The following is a 19,412-nucleotide window of genomic DNA, read 5'->3' as shown; positions in this document are numbered from 1 at the left end:
TATGCAGTACATGAGGAGGACACGGGTCCAAAGGGGACCCTGACTTCATCTGTGTGAGTTGGTCGCTGACCTGTGTCTCTTCTAAGAGAGGAAAGTGAGAGTGGTTGGAGGCAGCCGGGGTTATGTGCTCGCAGTTATCAACAGTTGTGCCTACTGCTAAAATATTACGGTCATCATAGACTGTTTGAACCTTATGTTGAAAAAATGTAGCAATACTCTTTACAAAGTTCTGGTCAGGTACAAAGACGGTGTCACGGGGGCTCTTTGCCAGGTGAGTGATTGTTTTAAATAATTCCCTGGAGGTGTTAGAGGCTTCTTGAATTCTTTTTGTAAAAAAGGCTGATTTAGCCTGGGCTATCACTGTCTTATATTCATGAAGGAATTTACTATATTCCAGCTTATTATGCTGACTGTAGTCCGAGCACCAGATACGCTCAAATTGCCGGCATTTGAGTTTTATTAATTTCACCTCTGCAGAATACCATTGGGCAGTAGCAGACCGTCTTCTGGGTTTTTTAATTTCCACTGGGACTAGCTCCTCCACTGCATGGCTAATCCAGTTGCAGAATCTAATCGCCCCAATTTCAGTGTTGTAGGGTTCGAACGGTGGAGGATCACTAAACAGTGTGTTAGCTAAAAGATTAGGGTCAAGCTGCTTCCAGGGGATGGATTTTTCAGGAAGTGAGAGATCTCTTCGGCAGCTAGTGGGACGATTTAGTTGCAAATTAAAAAGGATGGCCTTGTGGTCGGACCAAGGAACAGGTAGGACCAAAATTATTCTTATATGATCGTTATTTGTAAAAATCCCGTCAAGGGTGTGTCCTGCTGCGTGCGTGGGATTCGAGACTAATTGATTCATACCAAAACTGAGAAAGTTGTCAATTAATGTGGTTGATTCGGAATCATTATTATCTTCAAGGTGAAAATTGAAATCACCCAGTATTGTGTAGATGATTGAGTCTAACGTAGATTTAGGTATGTGTGAAGTGCTCTAATGAAAGGAGCTCTAGGACCGGGGGGCCTGTACACAAGCAGACCAGAGAATACCAAATGATTGCTGTCTTTAACTTTAAAACTCATGGCTTCAGCCTCCAATTCCAATTGAGGAAGAGAGAATACTTTGAGATGGGATTTGTGAATTATCGCAATTCCACCTCCTGTTGCCCCTGATCTGTTAACATATCCTACAGAATAGCCTTCGGGAACTGCTACATTCCAGTCCGGGCCGGAGGCTTCAGATGCCCAGTTCTCTGTAAGGAACACTAAATTAGCAGCATGGACCGTAATAAGTGCTTCAATCTCGTGTTTATGCTTAGCCATGGATCTGGTATTTAAAAGAATGCATTTCAAGATTCTTTTCCTACTAACAAGATGATCTGACGTGTGTTTATGGTTATTATTAACCCGTAGGTAGTTATTTGGGGTGCTACACTCACTCATAGTCAGGTGCGGGTCCAGCAGCTTATGTGGTACAGAAAAAGAACTTGGAGGGGCTGATATCCACAGGAGACACAGCTTGGGGTCATAGAGGTATCCTCATTGTGTAACATTTTCGGATGTTCACAGGTATTTTGGTCTAAGCTAAGTAACTCAAGTTTTGAGTAGTTTTTTTGGGAGAAAATGGGCATAGGTTTGAGCACCAATCGCGGGCCCGACGCAGACGGGTGCAGACGGGCTTGCCTTTGGCGCGCCTTCGGCGTGCCCGCTGCGCGCGTCCGCTGCGCGTCCGGAAGAGCATAGGGCTATGTAGGCTCGTATCCCGGAAGTCGCGAGTGCTAGAGCACGTCCCTGCACTCCTACCACTACTAAGATGGCGGCTATGTGGCTGATGGATTCTAGACAACCTGTGTCTCCCTCCGCTTCAAACAGGACTTCCCGCGGCGGAACAGGGATGGGGTGTCAGGTGAGTGGTAGTGCAAAATTATGAGTCAATTGTGAAACTAGTTCTCTTATTATTAAGCAAGCTAGGCAAAACAATTTGTCAAATCAATTGTTAAAATGCAACGGTAAAAAAGAAGCTTCAAACAGAAACGTAGTAATCACGATTTAAAAAGAAAAGATAAGTTCTGACAGCAAGTAAAAGGAGTTGCAGAGTAAGAGCTAACCGCTCCGCTGGCTTCTTAGTAAAGCGCCTCCGTCCAAGTCCAGTCTATGTAGGCTCGTATCCCGGTGCCGATAGCTTTTTACATGGAAGGATTGCAAGAATACAGACACACTCTTGGACTAAAAGGGGTTTTTAATGGTTGAATTTTGCAGAGTGTGATGCTTAGTGAGTTCAATGTCTCCTCTTACCTGGCAGTATCCCAGGGCGATGTTGAACACATGGGTCGTGCTTCCCACCAGTCCAAACCCGATGCTGTCCAGGATCATACGCTTGCTTCGGTGCCGCACGGTTTGGGACAGGTGATCTGTCTGGACTCCATGTATGAAGGAAGCAAAGCTGCTAGTGACCGCCTTCTCCAGGGGGCTCCCCTCCAAAACTGAATGAAGAGAAGAGACAGGATCAGAACTACAAGCATTCTGGTCTGGCATCAGACACAAATCCAGATGATCCGGACCAGAACCAGATGATGTTTATATGAGACAATCCCTACCGAGGACTCTTGGAGTTCTAGATTGATAGCAGATACAAACCAGTGCTAGCAGCTCTATACCCGGTTACGGAGATCATGACATTAGGGACCCAAGTCAAGGTAAGAGATACCAGAACCTGTAACTGGGCCCATGGGATACAAAGTGGTCCCGCTACAAAGAGAGTGGCATCAGAAAAAGTAACTAGGCCCAGGGTATACTGAGCGGCATCAGAGCAGGGAGATTGACTCTAGAACCAGTAACTGGGACCAAGATATAGAGAGAGGTCTCAGACCAGGAGAAGGGACACCAGAACCATTATCTGCATTAAAAAAATACAGTGACCTCAAACCAAGAGGAGAGAGTGCACACAGACACTTACCTTCCACCGCCGCTGTGTGCACCTGCCTGGACAGCCTGAGGATGGCGTGTGGTTTCTGGAAGAAGGGAGAAAGCAATATTAGTCGAGTTGTTTCGTTGTATAAGAACATAGAAGGGAGTGGACAGGGCTAAAAGAGAGGAACACAAGGCAACAGAGTCGAGAAAGGGAAGAGGACAGAGAAGGGGGAATAACAGAGGAGAGATCTGAGGGTTTTCACAGCTAGCAAGTGCAATCTGCCAAACTGCAGTCCAAGACTGGCAAACGAGTGACTGCTTCCTGGCACGTGAGCAGTCTCAGCCTAGCCTATAAGCAATTCCAGGTTGGAACATGAGCTGCCCCAGCATGGTACACTGCCTGGCATATCAGCAGGTAAAGCATGGAGGATACACAGCCATAGACTCGCACATGAGCCGCAGGACTGGCACTACAGCCACTCCATCACAGGGGAGCCCAACAGCAGGGCAGCACCCAGGTATGATAGGCACCACCATAACATATGATGCCTGCACCTGGGAACACATATGATGGTAGGGCTCTGATAAATGACACCAGCACCTTGGCATATGAAGTCAGGGCACTGACATATGATGAAAGTACCCTGACATTATAGGAAACATGCTGGCGTATTATGCCAGCACCTTCAATTGGCATAAATCTGATCGCAGCACCATGTCCAATGATGCTGGTCTTTGGCCTGTGATGCCAGCAGGCTGTCGTATGATGCCAGCGCCTCACCACATACATCAGAGGGTCTCTGTTCTGGTGCAAGCATTCTGATTGGATGTTGGCAGAGAAGCAGTGTGAAGCATGATATCAGCTGGCACAGTGTGAAACTCTTTATTTTGCTCCTAAGGTAGATGCGAGAAAGACAATGTCTCTTGGGCCACAGTGCACCACCGAGGCACTATTTATCAAGCTGTGTGCATTTTTAATCCTACTCTGGGAAGCAACTACTTACAATAACGGCCCAAACTCCTTTCAGTGCAATCTCTTGCTGCTAATTCTGCATTTTAACCAGCAGTTTATGCTTCGCTGGCTCTGCTTGTTAACAGCAGCAGCGCTACAAACAACAAGACTGCGGCAAAACCCCAAGACGCTTTAAATATTACTGTAGGATTTCTGGGGATTATGCTGTATGATAACAACCTTATTGGTGAACATCTTATAACAGACCTTAACTACCCAGGATGCTTCTGCAATGTTCACGGAAGACAGAGACGCCTATATTATGAACATCACAGAACACATGGCGAATGGTCTCAGAACTGGCGATATTAAAACACGTGGCAAGGTAAGAATAAGGTGCTCTCCTTTTATTCACAAACATATATTGAACAACAAAACAAATACTTGAGAAGTATGAGAATATAAAAAGTACATAAACAAGCATCAGAATGCCAAGGTGAAAAAAGCAAATAAACATGAAAGCAGTAATATAGCCACATACATCTACTAATAAGTAAATGCGCTGTCTGTTGTATTTGAGAAGATATCCCTCTATAAAAACTAATAAACGAATGGTGAGATAGAGAGAAAGGCTTTCAGCCAATCTAAGTGGACCATGGAAACAAATTATGCCCCTCCAAGCAGACGAAAAATATACAAATCCAGCCTTTAAAGCTGCCAAAACCTGATGCCTGTAGCGGGGCTCACCTGGAAGGCGCATTGAAGCATGCTCTGCACTGGTGTCTGCCTCTGTCCTGAGACAAGTTTCCCCTGTTTCTACAATCAGTCTCTCTGTCTTTCAAGGTGGATCTCCTGTGCCCCGCAGTCTATCTCTGTCGACCTGAGAGGGGTCTCTTTTGTCTCTGTCCTGCCACAGTCCTTCGCTCTGCCTCGCTCTCTCCGGTGCTGAGGGCAGGTGAGCTTCTGGTGCTGGCTGATGTGTCTCTCTCCTGCAGTGCTTAATTTGTAAAATATGAAGTGCAGGTGCTCAAATATTTTTTAGGAGGCCACACCCACTTCCCTCGGCTCCACCCACTTCCACAAGTGGTCCCACCCACTTACTCTAATTGCCCAACCAACATCCTCAACTGGCACTGCTGACTCAAGTACCAGAAAACTAGCACATGGTGGCAAAGGCTCATTTAGTGGACCTTGGGCAGATGCAATATGGGTGCCTCCATGCAAAGACATTTTGAAAGACATCTATGAAAACTTTGTGGCTAGACCTCCGGATTCAAAGCAGTGCAAACCACCTTCCAAAGCATATGTGTTGGGGGAGGCAGCCTTAGAACACGTGGTTCGTAACTCTGCATGTGTTCAATGCATGAAGTTCCTGTTCACTGATCTGTGAGCGATGCACCCACCTGAGAGCATTTTGCACGTTGGTGAGAAATTTTAATGTGTTTAAGAGACTGTAGCTCAGAGCTATGACCAGGCACATGCACAGGGCAGGCCTGTGGTGGTTTCACGCTCCGACTTCATAGTGCAGACATGCTCTGCTTACTATCACCTCTCTGTGCCCTCTCACCCCTGAAACATCAGCACTCACCATCAGTAGCAGTCCTCAATGGCCTCCAGCGTGAAGCTGATTCTCGTACCACAGGTGTAGGGAAGCAGCACCTTAGGGATGTACAGCTTGGGGGGCTAGTCAGTGCCAGGAAGAGCAGCGGGAGTATTTACAGAGTAAACCAGTGATATGGAGTGCTGCATGGCGGGGCCATGATGCTCTCAACATGGGAGTCTTGCAGTTCTTTCAGCATGGACCTGTCCTATTGGCTGCTGAACCTATAACCCTCACTGACCCTCAGATTTGTTGGAGTTGTACTTGTGGGACGTGGCAATAAATGAAACTGCGCAGTGCGCACACGCTGCCTGCAGCCTACTGCGCACAACCCCAACAACTATAGAACCAACATCCAGCCCAAATAAAATCACTGTGTCCCTCCTGACCCGCGCACTAGGCCAGCAACACTAAAATGAGAGGCTGTGGCCACCATATCGATTTCGAGAAGAACTTAATTGAGATTCATTTAGCATCTCATGAATCTCGGCATTCTTCTCTTGGCAATGGCATAATTACAGATCAGAGGCGCAACTAGAGCCAAATTTCCAAGGGGGCTAAGAAAAAAATCGGGGCCGGGGTACTGAATATTTAAGCTTCACAGCTGTACAAAAGCCAATCACATGGTGGTATCGAATCCCAAAATTGACAAATAAATTAAAAAATAAAATCATTTCTGCATCATTCCTGAAGCATGTTTATGTGTAAGATGCATGCACGCACCTATGTTGTCATGCATGTGCGCGCAATGGAAATGACAACCACAATAAACGGCTGCGTCAATGAAACTGTTTTTTTTGTTGATGTTTTACTAATGTTGCACAGCATTGGCAAAACGCATTTGCAAAGTCAGGGTATTAAAAAGCGGAACCTGTTTCATTTCCGATCGCTTGTCCTCGCTTGGCATCTGACACTTACCACCTGAGGATTGGAAGTAGGAGAGGTGCGACAAACAAAAATTAAAACTTTCGCTATGGAGATCCCCAAATCATGCCTAGAACGCATGCATCCTGATATACATGCAAAACGTTGATATCATTATTATAACTGCACCCACCAATTTTTCTTAGCAGTGATACATGATTTCTTCATGTAGGATACTTTTATACAGGGCATTGCAGAAGTGTATATCACAATGTAGAGAGGGGCTGAATCTTTAACCAATAAGCAGCAGGGGCTCTGAAGGCGTGAAACAACAACAAGGCCTGAAGGACTGGGTTCTGTAAGACCCAGCGGTGCCAGGGCACAACACCTGAAACCTTCGTGGGTAACCTGCTCCGGCGTACAAGTCACAGAGACACGGGACACTTCCTTCGGCGTCAAAGATTCAAGGTTTATTTGCTGCAGGGAACACAGAGATCACGACAAGTACACAGCGTGCAACTTGGGGAGACTGCTTCAAATTGGTTCTGTGGATCGCTCCTTTTATACAGTTTTTACCCATAGGATAACATTGAACACAAAAGTTTACAACCCGGTTCCCACAATTATCCCTCAAAGGGGTCGCTTTGGTCACTTTGAAACACATATGATCCGAAACATAAGTGCGGAAACATTTGGCGATTCCCTACTGTAAAAACCCATCTTCCCACCATTAGCAAATTCCAATCAGCAGTAAAACAGATCGAAATAGGAACAAGGACAGGTGTAGAGGAAGACGGAGACAGTGGGGAGATCGGAAAGGGTGTAAAAGGGGAGGTAACGGGAAACACGAGACGCAGGCATCAAAGGGACGTGCCTAATGAGATGCACGGCTGAGACAATAAGTCCGTGCAGCAAGATGAGCCTCGAGCGGCGCCATCTGCCTTACAGTAGCATCCCCCTCGTCATAAAGACAATCACAAAGAACATGTGTCTTCCGCAAATATCTTGGGAGTCCCAGGGTCGCGAAGCGGACAACGTCCGTTCGCTGGCTACTTGAGGGCAAGAGACAAAATGGATGCCGTATCTAAGATGGAACCCGTGGGTACAGATGAAAAACCCACATAACAAATGAACGGTTTAAGCTAGCACAGCGAAACTGCGCACACTTACTAAACTCGTCATTTGCGGTTCATAGATACCAGACTCGACCATATTCGTACGAGTCAGAAGCACCACTTACAATTGTCACGGAACCTCAGACGCTCCTTTTGCCCTCATGTAGGCAAGCACTAGTCGGAATCATATTCGATATTCATCAGACCATCGAGATGTTGCTGTAGCATAGCTCTGTCCAACTGAGTCCCCTTGGTAACAGATGGTTGTCTCATACACGTTGTAGCACAAAGGCCACATAAGGCAGGACCACACTGCACACAAAGGCAACACGTGAACAGGAACACTACAACGACTCCGATGATCATCAGAATTTTCCAACCCCAAGTCGACATCAGGCCCCAAAACCATCCTAGCAGCGTCCAATCCCCTACATCCACGTGTATGGATTCGGAGATCTTATGCAACCTTGAGATGGCTTGATAGACAGTTGGAGCATTATCTGGAATGAAAATGCAGCAGCTCGAATGGATCACCTTACATACCCCACCGCGATCTGCTAAGATGACATCTAAAACCATACGGTTTTGTAACGTCATAAGTCTCTCTGCCTGAAGTTCTGTGGTGATATTACCAAGGGCACTGGCAGTAATATTAGCTGTCGATTCTACCACTCGAGTCAACTGTCTCAGGTTCCTACTGTTAACCATAGGTCCCCAAAACGGGAGGAAACCCTTGAAAAAGTCTCCTGCCTCTTGACCGGCAGTATCCTCTTCGCTAATTACGCCTCTCACAACTCTAGTCTTGTGATAATCGGCGTCTACAGTGAACGTCGGAGGCAACAGATTTGCAATGAAGCATGAGCCCATGAAGTCAGCGGGCAACCATGCATATGCACGATCATAACAGATAAAGTATGTACCCTTGGCAGCCAGAAACACAGGGGACGAGGACATCGGCAGAATGTAATTTTCAGTGCAAGCACTTGCTCCAAGTCGGGCTTGCGATCTTCGACCACGACCCATAAGACAGAAATTACCAGTGTGGGGTACGACCCATATTGGAGGCGAGCTTTTAAGCTGCTTTTCGCTAGTGAACACACTATATTCGCCTCTACTTAGGACTCTATAGGCTTGTACCTCTTCTTCAGGAATAAGCGAGGGATCATAGATATCGCTATCTAAATCCTCTATGGCTATCGACAAAGGCTTCTGATACGAGGTAGGACCAGAGTAGGGGGAACGTGGTTCTCGAATGGGGTGGAAACCCAGTGCGCTTCGAAACATTGTTTGGAATGCTCGAGCTGACCCTTGGGAACTATACGGTAACACCAGATATGGAATTCCCTTATCCGTAGTATGTGGCATCAACCCACATACCCAACAATTAGTAGTGTTAACCACTAACTGATGCTGATGGAGGAGCTGAATAAAGGAATTGTTGCGGAATTCTACACGTCTAGCCTGCTCGTGTTCCGGTAACATGTGAAAGGAATGGGGAGAAGCAGTAGAGGTAAGATTAGGGTAGGGAGTAGGAGTAGGTGTAGCAGGTAAGAAGTAAGACATCGTATAGTACACCCCACCCGCCAATAATGCAGAAGCAGTCAAAAATAACACAAACAGTTGGAATATAAAACATTTGGTACGACTGAGTTGCTGCAGCTTAAGTCTGTGCGCCTTAGCTCCCTCCAAATCATTCAGCTTCGAGAATGCCATTCCCTACGACCGTCCGCAACGTTTCTTGACGCACTTCGTTCTGTGTAGCAATAGTCAATCCCTAGGAGTTCCTAGGAACCGACGGCCTTTAACCTAGCGTCAAGACCTACTATCCAGAAGGAAGTACGCGCGCGGCCCTACGGCCTTCAGCACACAATATGTATATACAAACACAACGTCTCTCGGCTGTAGAAGTGAAAAGATACAAGGGAGGAAGCTCAATATATAGATATATACAAAAAAATCACAGTGATACGAATGTTCAAAACTGATCACGGGAAACGGGGATAATGCAGTCGTTAATTCAGCAAAACAAAAAAAAAATTATTTGTCCTTAGTGCGAGATCGCAAAGAATATCGGTGTTTCCCGGGACGTGTCTGCTCGTCGAACAAAGGATCCGTTGAAGAGACAGCGTCCTGCTGATCAGTCGATTGTTCTGGTCTTGAGTCTTTTGCTGACAATTGTTCAACAGTGTCTTTCTGCTGCGCTGAGGATTCTCCAACAGGCTGCGCGTCGCTGAAAGGTACAAACGCCGGCAATGTTTCTGTTTCTGTTGACGCAATGCCTTTCCTTACCCACGGGTCTGCCGGTAAAGGGGTAGGGACTCGCTTCGTATGGGTGGCATGCACCCAATTTTTACGCCCCTCAAGACGAACGGCAGTCCTCGTGGCCAGGAGCACCTGGTAAGGTCCGGTAAACCTCGGGTCCAGATTATTCTTGCGTGAAAAGTTGCGTGTCACCACCCAGTCTCCAGGCTGGAGCTGGTGGCCTGGACCCTCCGTCTGCGTCGGCAATGCGTCGTAAACCTGTTGGTGAATTAACCTCAGTTTAGCAGTCAAGTCATGTAAATAGTCAATCAACATTGGATACTCAAGATCAGAAAACATTCCTGGCCTAGGAACCCCCCACACATTCGCAGGACGGCCGAACACTATTTCGTAGGGACTAAGCCCTATTCGGGAGTGTACAGTCGCCCTAGTTGACAGTAATGCTAAGGGCAAAGCGTCAGGCCACAAAAGACCAGTCGTAGCCTGAATCTTCGCTAGCTTTAGTTTAAGGGTGCCGTTGTACCCTTCAACCAATCCAGCTGACTGGGGATGATTGGCGCTATGGAATTTTTGATTTATTCCAAGGCCCTTACACACACTCTTCATCACACTTCCAACAAACTCACTTCCGTTATCTGACCACACGACTCTAGGCATTCCATACCGAGGAAAATATTCCTTCAGTAGGATTTTCGCAGTAGACAAAGCAGTATTGTCTTTGAGAGGATAGGCCTCAATCCATCGGGAGAATGCGCAAACCACAACTAAAACGTATTTCAGGTTATTGCATCGCTCCATATGGATGAAGTCCAATTGAATCACCTCAAAGGGATACGAAGGGGGAGCAAAACTGCCAGGAGGAGTTGGGGTTCCTTTGCCAGGATTGTACATCATACACACCATACAATTCTTCACCAACCGTTCAGCACATTTCGTAATTCCATCATTCTTCCACACAGGCGACAACAATTTACAAATGCCTTTCACGCTAATATGTGCTAACCCATGTGCCATTGTCACAACGGCCAGTACATACGCATCAGGCAACAACCATCTTTTCTGATCCGACAAATCAATCCAACAACCACTCGCATCCAACTTTCCCATACTTTCTTTCCACTTCGCCTTTTCAGTCTCGGTGGCCTCATTCTGAATTTCTTTCACACTTTCAATGGTGTCTTCACACATACTCGATTCCGTAGGCCACCTAACCGAACTCGTCACATACATTCGAGTGCTAAGGTTCCGGGCAGTCTCCTTAGCAATCTCATCTGCAAACGCGTTACCACGACCAACATCATCCGTCACCTTACGATGCGCACTACATTTAACAATCGCAACTTGCGTAGGCAGCGTCAATGCATCCAAAAGATCATTCACAAGCTGGCCATGCTGAATCTTCGTACCGTGCGACGTCAAGAAACCTCTCTCTCGCCACAATCGTCCAAAACTATGCGCTACACCAAAAGCGTATTGGCTGTCGGTGTACACATTCACACGTTTACCTTTTGCTAACACACATGCTCTAGTGAGAGCAATCAATTCCGCAGCCTGGGCAGAATTCTGATTCAATCTTGCAGTCTCAACAACAGTATTCAATGTTACAACTGCATAGGCAGTAGTCACATCACCATTCGACAACTTAAAACATGACCCATCCACATACAGAGTGCCATCCGGATCTTCCAATGGGGTGTTTTTAAGGTCCACTCGACCCTTCGTTTCCTCCTCAGTCCTCAAGTAGCAGTCATGTTCTGCTACTTCATCTGACTCTGCACTAATTGGTAACAAAGTTGCCGGATTTAAGACATTACAACGTTTTATCTGAATATGGCTTGCCAATAACGTCAACTCGTACCCAGACAACCTCACACTCGTCAAGTGCTGAGTTTTCGTACGATTTAAAAGAGTATCGACTGCATGCGGAACCATCACCGTAAGCATATTATCCATGACCAATCCTGCTGATTGTCGGATGGAGACCGCAGCTGCCGCAGTTGCTCTCAAACAACTCGGCAATGCTCTAGCTACTGGGTCCAAGGTCGAGGAAAAATATGCACATGGACGCTGTTTACCACCAAAAGGTTGCGTTAAAACACTCAAAGCACAACCTTCCCTCTCGTGAACATATAGCGTAAACGGCTTGCTATAGTCAGGAGTACCCAACACAGGAGCCGAACACAATGAATCACGTAATTCAGAAAAACTTTTCTGACATTCTTCCGTCCATGGTAAAGGAGTCGAAACATCCTTGCACGTAAGAGCCACCAATGGTTTCGCTAGCAATGAAAAATTAGGAATCCACTGCCTGCAGTACGACGTGATACCTAGAAAGGCACGCACATCTCTTTGGGTTTTTGGCACAGCCATTCGCGCAATCGCTGCAATTCTCTCTGGGGTCAATCTCCTTCCCTCCTTTGACAATAAGTGACCGAGATAGGTTACTTCTTGACAACAATATTGGAGTTTAGAAGGGGACACCTTATGATTTAGCTCACAGAGATGTTGCAGCAATGACACCGTAGCTATTTTGCAAATGTCCTGAGTATCGGCAGTCACCAATAAGTCATCGACGTATTGGATCAAAGCCGCACCAACCGGCAACCGAAACGCATCCAGTTGACCCTTCAAGGCTTGACTGTAAATCGATGGACTTTCACAGTAGCCCTGAGGAGCGCGCTTAAACCGGAAGCTTCGTCCACCGAGAGAGAAACCGAAAAGGTCCCTGCTCTCTTCGGCAATCGGGATGCTGAAAAACGCATTTTTCAAATCAATCACCGAAAACCATGATGCAGTAGCTGGAATCAGAGTCAGGAGCGCCGTGATGTCAGGCACAACAGGGAATTGAGGAACCACAATTTTATTCACCTCCCGTAAATCGATAACAAAACGATAAACAGGCGGTTTTGTAGGATCTGTGCGTTTAAGAATAGGCAGTACAGGGCTATTGCACACGTTTCCCCGAGTCTCTTCAATAACATCTTTCTCGATCAAATCATAGATGATCGCCAACAGCGCTCGTTCACCATCAAGGGAGATACGATACTGGGGAATACGTGGCAATCGCACATTAGATTTCAACTGAACAACATAAGGGGAGATATCAAGTAGGCCCACGTCATTTGGACCCGTCGCCCACAAAGACGCAGGAAGAGAACTCAATTCCGGTGGAAGCTTATCAAGAGACAAGTACATAGGAGAGACAACCCTCTCTCCTAACATAAGCTTTACACCCGCAGGAGAACAATACAAAGTTGCGTACAAACGTTTAAGCAAATCCAGGCCCAAAAGATTCTCGCCACAACCCGTGGTTAAAATCAACGGAGCTTCTAGCTCACGTGGCCCAATTTGAAGGGGCAAAGGGCGTGAAACTGGATTGCTAACGGGGGCGCCAGAGAATCCAACGGAAACATTTGTTAAGCCAGACAAAGGTGCGCCAGGGAGTTTCGAATGCATGATAGAACTTTTCGCTGCACCAGTGTCCAACAGAAAAGGCTCAACGACGCCCGATGTAGCAACTGCGACATAAGGCCCTCTCTGATCAACCGGAACTGATACCACTCCCTCTCCTTGTCTTTGGCTGTCCTAGTAATTACTGTCGTCAGTTCCCTGATCGACATAATAATCGTCTACATTGTACTGCGCAGATCGTCCTTGCGATGATCCACGTTGATCGAAACAGTTATTAGAATTAGATGAGTTATCTGAGCGATCATTCTGAGCACCACGACCTCTACCACGTGACGCCTGTTGCGAACCACCACGACCTCCTTTAGATGAGTTACCACTATTACGTTCATTCAAAACAGGGCAATTGAATTTAATGTGTCCCTCCTGTCTACAATAAGCACATTGATTGTACCCTAACGATGATCTTTGGGAGGAGGAATCAGTACGCGGCTGTGATCGATTCGATTGCGACTGCGATCGATTCTGTTGTGAATTGTTCTGATTTGACCGCGGGGGATACGCTTGTTGCAACAACACTTTAGTTTTCAGCTCTTTCGTCTTTTTGTCAGCACGGTCATTCTCTTCTTTCTCTCTATTCTCATAATATTGTGCCGTAGCCAATATCTGAGCTGAGGTGGAAACGGCCCATGCACTCTCCGAATTTCTCAATTTATTGCTCAAGTCGGGCAATAAATTTGAAACAAATTTATCCACAAACAACCTTTGTCCACCCTCAGTACCCATATCCTGACCACTATGGTCAATGAATGCTTCCTCAAACCTCGTAAAGAAGTCGGAAACACTCTCATCTTTCTTTTGCTTACAAGCTGACAATTTGTCCCAGTTTACCCGCATAGCCGGCATAAGAGTCTTCATTAACGTTATTATTCTTTGGGGAAGGGCAGCAATCAACTGTTCAGGTTTAGCTCCACCGGTTTGTAAAGCATCTGCCGCCAAGATGGCCGCCCAATCACCACCTAAGTCATTTGCGTGATCTTGCTGGCGAATCTTAGCCCATACCGGTTGCGGTACGACATTGCCAAACAACATGTCGATATCGGCAAGATTCATAATCGTAGCATCTACAAGCTGCGATAATTCTTTGTAATACCCTGCAGGATTTTTGCGAGGGTCAGGCAATGATTGCTTCACCTGTAACACTTCCGATCTTTTCCATGGGAGATGTATCCATACTCTCTGGAAATGCGGCGGAATAATTGGAATAGCAGTAGCATCGCCTGGCATCCATACTGGTGGAACTTCCCGCATAGGATATTGGCCAGACTCATCTGGCTGTTTTTCAATATCTTCAACAAACAATGCATGAGGGATCGGAGCGGGACGAAAAGATAGCAATCGTTCCACAGCACGTCGAACATTGGTATCCACTATCAGTCCATTTGCGAACTGAAGCTGAAGATCAGACAGGGCGGTCAGCACCTCGTCAGGCGCATCGGCCGCTATTTGACCATAAAGGAACTTGCACATTTCATCAAACACGTATCTCTGGGTTGGTATATTAAATTGACAAAACGTTTCGAGGACAACACGTGGTGGATTTCTCTGCGGATTTACCATCCAACCCATCGCCATATTATATAGCGCAACGCGTTCTCTGTTTCCAGGAAGCTGACTTCGTCTCTGAGGACCATCGAAACCAGCGGACCCATGAACAGGTCCGAGCGAATGAAAGAAGCTAGCCGCAAGAGGAGAATTGCGACTACGGGTAAAGGGGGAAGAATAAGACACAGGGCTAACAAGAGAAGGAGTAGAAACAGTAGCGACAGCAGGGGTTAACAAAACAGGAGCAGTAGCGGGAACAGGAGTATGTGGAAGCGGAGGAGCAGTAGGAATAGAAACAGACAAAGGAGCGGGAACAGTCGGAAGAACGGGTGCAGGTTGAGGAACAGGTGGAGGAGGAATAGGTGGAAGAACAGGTACGGCAGGGACCACAGGAGCTGCGGTACCCTGTACGTACGGAGGTGGCGACTTCATAAGATAGGACATTAAAGGATCCTCAACTACCTCTTCCTTCTTATCCGACTCCGTAGGCAAAGCAGGATAGCATTTATCTATGGTCATACGCTGTAGTCTCTCAAACACTTCCTTATCCTTAACCTCCTTATCACGCTGGAACTGCTCTGCTTTCTTTACTATGGTAGCAACATTATCTCGCTGACTACGTTTATTCTGTCTGATTTCTTTCTGTCGGGCTTCTTTGCGCCACAACCGAAAGGCATCAAACATGGCCGGCCTTGATTTTCGTTCGAACAACTTCATTTCTAGATTATCTAAGATTGACGCCTCGAAGCTACCGTGAGGTGGCCAACGAAGGTCGCCGTCCTTCTTTGTATATTTAATCCAATAATCGTTAAAGGTAATTGGGCCTAGCCCATGTTTGCTATATAGATCATAAGTGGGAGTTCCAACCGGAGGTATCGGACACGAGTCCTCCAGTCGGGAATCCGTACCACAAGGTCTGAAACAACTAAACAGAGTACTGCGACCAGGCATCTTGCACACTAGCCGAGTTTCACAAACTTCAAGGGTTACGGGATTTACCAAGTCCCAGCAAAGAACAAAACCCTCGGTTTTTGGCGGCTGCAGTCGTCAAACAACACAACAACAAAACGCTAGCAAAGTGTCACCGACAAAAACACTCACACAGCGTGTACAACAAAAACACTCGCTAAAGTGTCAACAACCAAGAGCTATGGGAGCGACCCACAAATACTTAACTCAAAGATCAATGGCGTCACCAGGAAGGCCCGTCAATCGTCTCGCTATACAAAGGTCTACGCCAGGCGCCAAAACAGGTCTACAGTCAGGGCAGCAGTCCGTCGCAGCCGTCCGGAGGCGGGAATCTTCGCGGGAAAAGTCTTCGGGCCACTTATTTCGACAACAGGATCGATGAAGCGGAGTGCACCTTCCCTCGGAGATTTCACACGAAGTTCCTCACGATCGTCGGGCTTGGACCGGTACCACTGATGCAGCCCCACGTTGGGCGCCAACTGAAGGACTGGGTTCTGTAAGACCCAGCGGTGCCAGGGCACAACACCTGAAACCTTCGTGGGTAACCTGCTCCGGCGTACAAGTCACAGAGACACGGGACACTTCCTTCGGCGTCAAAGATTCAAGGTTTATTTGCTGCAGGGAACACAGAGATCACGACAAGTACACAGCGTGCAACTTGGGGAGACTGCTTCAAATTGGTTCTGTGGATCGCTCCTTTTATACAGTTTTTACCCATAGGATAACATTGAACACAAAAGTTTACAACCCGGTTCCCACAATTATCCCTCAAAGGGGTCGCTTTGGTCACTTTGAAACACATATGATCCGAAACATAAGTGCGGAAACATTTGGCGATTCCCAACTGTAAAAACCCATCTTCCCACCATTAGCAAATTCCAATCAGCAGTAAAACAGATCGAAATAGGAACAAGGACAGGTGTAGAGGAAGACGGAGACAGTGGGGAGATCGGAAAGGGTGTAAAAGGGGAGGTAACGGGAAACACGAGACGCAGGCATCAAAGGGACGTGCCTAATGAGATGCACGGCTGAGACAATAAGTCCGTGCAGCAAGATGAGCCTCGAGCGGCGCCATCTGCCTTACAGTAGCATCCCCCTCGTCATAAAGACAATCACAAAGAACATGTGTCTTCCGCAAATATCTTGGGAGTCCCAGGGTCGCGAAGCGGACAACGTCCGTTCGCTGGCTACTTGAGGGCAAGAGACAAAATGGATGCCGTATCTAAGATGGAACCCGAGGGTACAGATGAAAAACCCACATAACAAATGAACGGTTTAAGCTAGCACAGCGAAACTGCGCACACTTACTAAACTCGTCATTTGCGGTTCATAGATACCAGACTCGACCATATTCGTACGAGTCAGAAGCACCACTTACAATTGTCACGGAACCTCAGGCCTCATTAACATGAAACTGGTCTTTTAAAGACCTGTGAAGTGGTCGGGTGCGGCTGTGTGTGTGCCACAGAAGCTGTCTCGTCCCGGACTGACACACACGACGGGGGAGGGGGGGGCTGAAGTCTTGTGGGTCAATAAATAATATTGGTGCTGATGAAATGGGGCGGGCTGCGGCACATGGCGGCTCCTACACTAGTTACAGTGTCTACTGTTTGTGTGCTTAAATCACAGGCTGCTTAAGCCTTACTAAGCGTGGACTGAGGCGGCCAGTAACTGTTGGTGGTGGTTCGGGCCCGGGACACACACTCTGACTGCAGACAGACAATCAAGTCAGTGCACTGCCTGGTGCGCCATGATCTTCTTTGCCTGCCTCACCTGGGTGCTGTTGGCCTCCGGGCGAAGCTGGCTACTCCTGGTAACTACTTCTCTGCTGCTGTCAGTCCCTTAACACCAACGTCGTCGTCGTGGGAGGGGGGTGTCTCACTGGCTGGCACTCAGAGTGAGTAGTAACCACAGCGAGTTGAAAGGCCTCCGTGGCCGGTGGAACCATGATGACGGTAGTGTGCTGTGCCTTGCGGGTATGATGGGGCGTGGCAATGCGCAATCAAATCTGCGCATGTTGCCTGCTTCTGCCGCCCAACCCCCAATAACTAAAATGCAGCCCAATTCAGTGTCCCGACCCGCCCACCGGGTCAGGAAGACTGCTAAGGTCCCAGGCCTCCTCGCCAATATATGATCGACATTGGCAGTACAGTGAAACAGAGACTGACTGCAGATTGCGTTCATTTTTTTCTCATGTTGGCTCAGGCAGGGCAGAAGGCAGGCCAGGCTCACAGCTGCCACCGGGCCGCCGATACACAGTTTGCGCTGCCACTGGGACACTGTCACCCTGGACACCTAACTCTCGGCATCGCATCCAGGTACCAGCGCAGCATGTCATGTGCAGTCTGCAGTGCAGACAGTAGCTAATTGTGTACCTACCTGACTGGCATGATGCTTCCCGCCTGGCGCCTTCCCGAACGGTTTTTAAATTTCCCAAGCCGGCAACACTGAGCACTGCTCGCAAACCGCCCCGCCCTCCCCTCCTCCCCCCTGCAGTGTCACTCGATCCGGTGAGGTGTCCAGCATTGTTTCAAGTTGTAAACTCAAGCACATTGACTTTTGCCGAGTCATTATGCATAGCTACGGCTGCCTTCCTGGCGTGAAGTGTTAATTCAAGTTCCATGACAAAAGCACCCAGAGTAACATGGTGCAGAGAGGCGCTATCTAAATAATTGATGTGTTCTTTGTAGACCCGGCCCTGATAATTAAGTGCCGGTGCTAAGCACCGGAAAGCACCGGCACAAATTAAGCACTGCTCTCCTGACAGAGGTTATATACCCTGAAGAGGCGCGTGAGATCGAGTCCTGCGGAGAGTGACGTCACTAAAAGGGGCGAGCGAGGTGTGACCAGAGCCAGGTGTCATCCTCTGAGGAAGACCACGGAGACATCGGGGCAATTCCTAAAAAGACCAAAGAGAGATGGGTCCGTGGGAATTCCATGGAAGACACCCCTGGGCCCTGGCTGATCCACAGTGTACGCGTCGCCCCCCACCTGGCTTCCTAAAATGTAGGATGAACTGGGATTATTATACTAGTAATCGTGACTTGTAAAGAGCGGCACATCACGAGGGTCTCGAGGCGCATCTCTCTTTTTCTCTGTATCACTGTATGCCTATACATCTGCGCATGTATGTATTTAATGACATCTATTTGTATTTAGAATAACATATTTACTTTCACACATTTGAATCCAACATAGTAAATAGTTCATGCGAATACCCATTTAATAGTTGCATTTACATGTGTCATTTATCTACGTGAGTGCGTATGTGTTTGTACGCATTTCTTTATCTCTCGCTATATAACTCTGTGCGTACAATTCTAAGCATCCATCTAAGAATATACCAGAGATTTAAGTTTAAAAAAGAACAGTTACATTCACACATTCAAATCCACTTTAAATAATTCTCGCAAGCGTCACTCTCATAATTTCAGGGAATCACACCAATAAGGAATAATTAAAAATTCCTCTGTGCTTTCCATGGTTGGAATGCATTCTTGATAATAATCGACTTTGAACAGTAAAAGGAAATAATTTCTCATTAGAACCCTGGGATGTCATATCTCAGAACCCTAAGGGGAGCAGTTTGGGAGATGAACGGGTGGGGGCTGGTGGTCTGGAGACTGACTTTCTGTACAAGTAGCGCCCGCCCTGATCCCTGCAGGGAGCTCCACTCACCGTCTTTGTTTCCGAAGTTAGGAAATCCCGGAAGTTACAGACAAAAAACACC

At 47.3% G+C, this 19,412-nt stretch overlaps 1 protein-coding gene across 1 annotated transcript in view; it reads right to left on the bottom strand.

The window, feature by feature from the left end:
* LOC147660739 (cis-aconitate decarboxylase-like) overlaps positions 1-19,412 on the bottom strand; it is a 57,314-nt gene that overhangs the window by 7,329 nt on the left and 30,573 nt on the right. Inside the window, exons 2-3 of the mRNA XM_086951495.1 lie at positions 2,954-3,008; positions 2,293-2,480 (exon numbers count right to left, since the gene is read on the bottom strand). Of these exons, the coding sequence (XP_086807621.1) occupies positions 2,293-2,480; positions 2,954-3,008 (243 nt within the window). The remainder of the gene's footprint in view (positions 1-2,292; positions 2,481-2,953; positions 3,009-19,412) is intronic.

The sequence above is a fragment of the Lissotriton vulgaris genome, unplaced genomic scaffold (genome assembly GCF_964263255.1).
Source record: "Lissotriton vulgaris unplaced genomic scaffold, aLisVul1.2 SCAFFOLD_1543, whole genome shotgun sequence".
Taxonomy (NCBI): Eukaryota; Metazoa; Chordata; class Amphibia; order Caudata; family Salamandridae; genus Lissotriton; species Lissotriton vulgaris.
This window is presented reverse-complemented; position numbering and strand designations above follow the sequence as displayed.